Source organism: Xiphophorus hellerii, chromosome 23 (assembly GCF_003331165.1).
Source record: "Xiphophorus hellerii strain 12219 chromosome 23, Xiphophorus_hellerii-4.1, whole genome shotgun sequence".
Taxonomy (NCBI): Eukaryota; Metazoa; Chordata; class Actinopteri; order Cyprinodontiformes; family Poeciliidae; genus Xiphophorus; species Xiphophorus hellerii.
In genome coordinates this window covers 30,683,212-30,689,140 of record NC_045694.1, presented here as the reverse complement: position 1 = coordinate 30,689,140, position 5,929 = coordinate 30,683,212, and the positions used below count along the sequence as shown (strand labels likewise).

The window sequence follows — 5,929 nt, the reverse complement described above, 5'->3', positions numbered from 1 at the left end:
ACCCTGCAATTAACTCAACAAAAAATTCTAGCAAAGTCCCACCACTAGTATTAATGCATGATAAGAAAATTTAAATAAAGACTTTATTTTCTAAACTTACAATCTGTTTACACTGTGTTACCTTTTAACAGAAGACTGTCTCATTTCCAGTCAGAATTAAAGAGACTTCTTCACTGAATGAAAGGAATTCAAAAATTGCCAGGCATATGAATCATGTTTTAACAGCAATAATTAAAATTCAAATGAGAAGACATACTTGGATGAGGGGGAAAAAAAACTTTATTGGTTTTGACAAAGTTGACTTTAATACGAATTTGTCAGTTACACTCTATTAAACCTAATTTTGGAGGATTGTGATTGGCCGATACTTAAATGTGAAGCCAATCTTATTCACTAATCTGAAAGGTTTGAGTGATGCACCCATCCACCAGATCATGTCTGCACATTCCCAGTCAACAATAGTCACTCCACTGTTACCACTTCAGCGACTTTTTGTTATATTTAGCAACATTTCAGACAAAAAAAATAATTTGGCACTGGCCAAAATCAGAATCGGCATGGCAGACTTTCTATAGATCAACAATCGGCCAGAAAACTGCAACCGGTCTGCCCTCATTCAGAACCCAGCAGCAGCGAAAACTGGTCAGAAACCACTTTTAGACAATTACTGATAATTACTCAGATGAACCAGAACAGCTTCTGTCTACAGATTGTTCACTTGGAGAACACAGGATTGCTATGTGCATAAAAACAATATTTGCAATCCTTTTCTTCTTCACATGAAACAGATGTAAATCTTTAGATAGGGGTGTAAAAGTACTTGTCCAGGAGTCCGCGCGTTATTCCGACCACAGCCAGAACGGACAGGGTGAGAAGTGCAGCCAGGGTCAGGTAAAAGCCAGGTAACCTGCAGAGCAGACACCGCTCACTGAGCACAATGCTCTCCTGACATCTGTACATGCTTTGTTCTTAGGACAGACGATGAGGGCGGGTAACCTTTTCTTGGTGGACTGGGTGTAGCCGTTGAAGTAGAGCTGCCTGGCCGCCATGTAGACCAAACCTGTTGCTGCAGCTAGCACCTCGCTGAAGAACATCCCACAGGTCCACAGACTCACCAAGAACAGGGGGTAGAACTCCACACAGTTCTGACTGCAAACACACAAAACCAATATATGATGTAGGAACGTCTGCAGGTTCGCTCATTAGAGGTGACATTAGAGCTGCGGTGTATCAAATACTTGTTTTCCCCATTGTACTTCTTTGAGGTGATCCATCAACTAAAATCCTTATGAAATTTCTCAAATGTGGCACCAATTAGCCAGCCTGGACACTCTCCAAACAGAGCTTCTCTCCGTTTCAGTCTTCTCAGCATGTGAGACCAGTTTGATGGAAACAGATGATGGCTGCACACTCTTTTGAGGTTGTTATTATTGCCAACGCCAGAAGCTAACAGTTTCTGTCTAAAAGGTTCTAAGCATGACCGGTGCTCAGGAGGTAACTGTACAAAGATGAAGTTTGAGGTTGTTCTGGAAAACCTGTTTCCAGGACAACATCATCTAAATTCAACTTTTGGATGAATCAGAGTTGGAGGGCAGTGGCACTCGAGGACTGGGTTATTAAGCAAACATGGAGCCAAAACGGAAAGGTTTCTGGAAAATGATGACACCCCACAACCATAAACACTCACAAAACACAAAAAAGGTCAACAGAATTTAAAAGTGATGCACTTTCTGTTCAAAGTCACCGTAATTTGGTAAGTCTCTTCCTTATTTTCCAAAGCTAGCACATTGAATTTTAATCTGTACAGGCAGCTGACTTACTGCGCACGAAACGTTCGTTCAAACTCTGGAGGACCAGAGACTACAGGAGGGAGGATCTTGTGAGCCATTCTAGACCATCCAACTCTGCGGGCCAGGTACCCTGAGTGAACACAGTGATGGTAGGAAGCAACCTTTTGTTAATAATTCAAAAAGCAAAACATTTGCAGGCATTTAGAGCGCCTCATGGTTACATATTTTATGAAATTTTACTTTTCAAATGTTGGAATCCTGCCAATCATGACAAAATGTAGAGATAGTAAGGAACCTCTTGTCCCTAATTATTGGCTGGCTAAAACAATAAAGCACAGTGGTGTTATCATCATCATTATGTGGGCGTCAGACATGCTAGTAAACAACCGGCTCTCCATCCTATTGTTCGGCGGTCACTTTCTGTTAATGGCATCCAGTCGGCTGAACGACCTCCATTGTTCTCCAGTTTGAACCATTCCAGCCTGTGAGGACCTTGGTGGTCCGGTAATAACTTTACTGTGCAGCATTTAAATTGTCTTTAGTTTACGTTTAGTTTCTTCTTCAATGGCGGTTGGCTGGCAACATTTTGGTGCATTATCGCCACTTCTAACGTCCCATTGGCAAAAATTAAACCCTGTGATTTACGTTCCAAAAACAGGCATTCTGTTGGTAGTGAAAAATCTTTAAACTAAGTTGAAATGGGTGGACAAGAGCCATAAGAAGTAAATGCAGGGATGAAAAGAACACCATGAAATAATCAGCTAATTATACGGTCAGTCAATGATGCGTTTTGAATGAATCACCGTTTTAGAAAGCAATGACCTGTAAAATAATCAGAGGAAATCTGATTAATTTATTTTTATTAATTTTTTTTTGCGTGGTCCTGATACCACTACAACTGCAATCAGACTTGTGTGTGAACAGTTTGCGACTCCAACCTCATCGGGCTTCTTTTGGTGCAGAATTATGACGCATGTCGCATAGCAATGATGTAAAAGTCAGATTAAATGACCATTCAGAGTGCAGGCACTTTGAAAACAATTGGATTAATGATGCGTTCCAGTCGTATTCAGAACTGGGAAATTCTGACTTCCCAGTTGGAAAAATTAACTGCAACATCCTCCAAAGTCGAATTTGGAGATAGTTGGAGCAGCTCCAATTACACTTCATGGTCCAATCTGGCCGCTCCTCGCATCAACTATAGTAAGCCGTGGTGAAAGCAGTTTTATTTTTCAAAACACAGAAGTAAGAAGAGTGCATCTAACATTAATATACACACATCATGGGCAAGGTTAGCAAGTGGGTAAAATTTAAAACCTCAACACAGTTTTAGGTGTGGACTGAGGTGTGGACCTCAGTCCACACCTCCAGGAAGCAAACATTTGTCAGCAGCCGAGAACCCAGACCCTCTGGATGAAGCAAATAGTGCAGAACAAGGGTCTGATTTTTACCCTAGTTAAATTGTGACCTTGTGTGAATGACGTCTAAACATGACTTTGCAGTTCCTGTTAATCCAAGACTAAGAAAAGAACACTATTTTGTATGTTGGATTCTGTAGTTTTGGAATTGCCATGTATTTGACTGTTACTAAACATATTTTTGCAATTTTCTTCATCCAGTTTCATGTTTCTGTAAAAAGCCAGCCTAGTGTTATTGAAGTGATTCTCGTTGACCTCCTTTTTCCAGCAGGCTCCTGTAGTTGTCTGTTACCGCCATGCTGTCAGCTGTGGGATCATTTAAAGGAGCTGTCTACATTTACAAGAGGTTAGTAAAGTTTATGTCATGCTCACGGCTGTTTGCTGACGTGTCTCCTGCAGAGATGTAGCTCATCTCCATAAACACACCCAAACGCTCCATATCACTCTTCCTGTGAGCCGGCTTCATCCTTACTCACTGCAAACACCAACAAACACCTCACTTACACATAGAGTGTAAAACATAGATATATATAGATAGATAAATACATAGATAAATAAGCAGAGTGTACACTCTTACTAATATAGATGTAATTATTTACCTGTGGCTGTGGAAAATCAATCCATCTTCTGGGGTACTAAACCAGCCTCTGCACACTGAGTATCTGTGTTATCAAACTGGTTGTCATGGAGAACAAACCAGGTTACAGTAAGGATTGGTTCCTTTCAAAATAAAAGCATCAACTCTGATTGAAGAATGACAAAATAAATAAATTGTCTTCAATAACATATTGAAGACAATATGTTATTGATATATTGTCTTTGGTGAAGAACTCAAACATTAGATTATGTTTTCTTTTATCCATTCATGTGCAAAATACTACAATTCAACCTAATGTTGCAGAAATGTTTGAAACTTTCTTTTGTAGAAATAGAGAACATTAATATTACAAAATCCAAAGCATGCCGGTGGGAACCATAATCTGGCAATAAGTCATGACTGGGGTCATTCACCCCACAGGTCCACACTGACACCAGGAACACGGGGTAAAACTCTATACAGTTCTAACTGCAAACACATAAAACTGAGGCAAAAGTAGTGTTATGGTTACACTAGTACTTGTATAAGGATTTTTCATTTAATATCAGTTAATATTTACCCATCTGGAAGGCAGATAGAAGGGTCACCGCAGCCAGGAGAAGAGGGGAATCTGTTGCCATTGCAGTCTGAACTTTACTCAAGTATTAGGAGGAACTACCTGGGAAAAGACTTAAAGCCATCCCACTGTATGTCCAAACATGTCCGTACAGTAAAGCTCTGCCCTGCCTCTGTAAAATACGGACTGGATTCTCAATTACATATTTTTGTTCGCGCCCTATGAAGAAAAAAATGTGAGAATGTTTTCTCAGTGAAGCCTGGTGTGAGTTTTATATCGTTTCTTTCTCTCATTGCTACCTGTTTGATATGTCTGCAGGAACCTTTCTGGCAACGCTGTCAGGATTCCTCTAATGAAGATTTTTTTTTTTTTTTAAACGAGTACAAGTCAACCGTTAACCGGTTCAGAGTGTCTAATAGGTGGCATGTGTTACCACGCCCCACGGCAGCCCACGGGTGACAGCGCAGGGTTGGGATTGCGTGCCGTGATCAGCCGGCTTCCTCCCGCGGCGGCATGGACAGCGACGATGAAAGCGTGGAGGAGGTGGTGGAAGGTTTGTACCGCTGCAGTGCACGCTGTTCACGGGGGGAATGCGATGAAGGAGGGCTTTGATCCCGCTTTAACTGCTAAACGTGTCAGACCCGAGCCTCCGTGAGGCGGTCTGACTCTGGGCCCGCTCGGTAGCGGGGAGCGCCAGGGGCTGGAGTTGTGACAGCGATCCGCGCGAGAGGCAGCTGAAAGCGGCGTGGGGGCCGTCAGAGCTCCGCAGCCGGCGGACGTTTAACACGATGCAGTATGTTCGATTCCTCACCGCTGAACGCACCGGTGCTTTCAACAGCTGGTGTGTCTGTTGAACAGGAGTCAGTCAGGAAAGGTTGGATAGTTTGTTTCTTTAAGAGTTGACAGAAAGTTGACTATGAGTTTATAGAAGCTCCAGCTGCTGGGGTTGACTGAGTAGTAAGCCAGTAAAACTACAGCAGCGGTAGGATCAGAACATGGAATGTAGAAAAAACGCCACAAAAAAAAAAAAAAAAAATGTATATATATATACAAGTACAGAAAATCAGTGGAATCACTCAATGTTAAGGGAAATTTCTCAGATCATTAACAAAAAACTGCATAGCAATTAGGCCTGTCACGATAACAAATTTTGCTCAACGATTAATTGTCTCAAAAATTATTGCGATAAACGATAATATTGTTTGAAGACCTTTTTACACTGATGTAATGGAAATGACGTAATAATGCATGCGATTTCCTGCCAAAGATAGATACACTTTAATTTCAAAAGAACACTAAACACTGGAACTGATAAACAAAATAAACAAAACTACCAAAAACAAAAATAAAATGGATTCTCAGTCTCCATTAACAAAAAATTTACTTGAAAAAAAACTAAACAACATAAAGCCAAAGTGGAAATAAATACTGCATTCAACCAAAAGAGTGCAGATTATGAAGTCTGTATACTATGTTGCCCTTCAGTAATAATTAGATTTAAATAGAGAAAATGGGCACATCGACTACCTGATGCAATAATTCACACTACAAGGTTTTTTTGCCCCTA

At 40.9% G+C, this 5,929-nt stretch overlaps 1 protein-coding gene across 2 annotated transcripts; it reads right to left on the bottom strand.

Moving 5' to 3' along the window:
• Positions 1-256: 256 nt before the first annotated feature.
• Positions 257-4,545, bottom strand: LOC116714508 (microsomal glutathione S-transferase 2-like). Of its 2 annotated transcripts, XM_032555125.1 has the most exons (6): positions 4,366-4,437; positions 3,808-3,883; positions 3,581-3,683; positions 1,821-1,920; positions 997-1,149; positions 257-907 (listed from the first exon to the last, which is right to left on the bottom strand). In XM_032555125.1, the coding sequence occupies exons 3-6, from the start codon at positions 3,672-3,674 to the stop codon at positions 799-801; spliced, it is 456 nt and encodes a 151-aa protein (XP_032411016.1). In that variant the 5' UTR covers positions 3,675-3,683; positions 3,808-3,883; positions 4,366-4,437; the 3' UTR covers positions 257-798. The 2 variants fall into 2 exon arrangements, with proteins under 2 accessions (XP_032411016.1, XP_032411017.1); XM_032555126.1 differs by lacking the exons at positions 3,581-3,683; positions 3,808-3,883 and having other exon boundaries at positions 792-907; positions 4,366-4,545.
• Between the last annotated feature and the right edge of the window lie 1,384 nt (positions 4,546-5,929).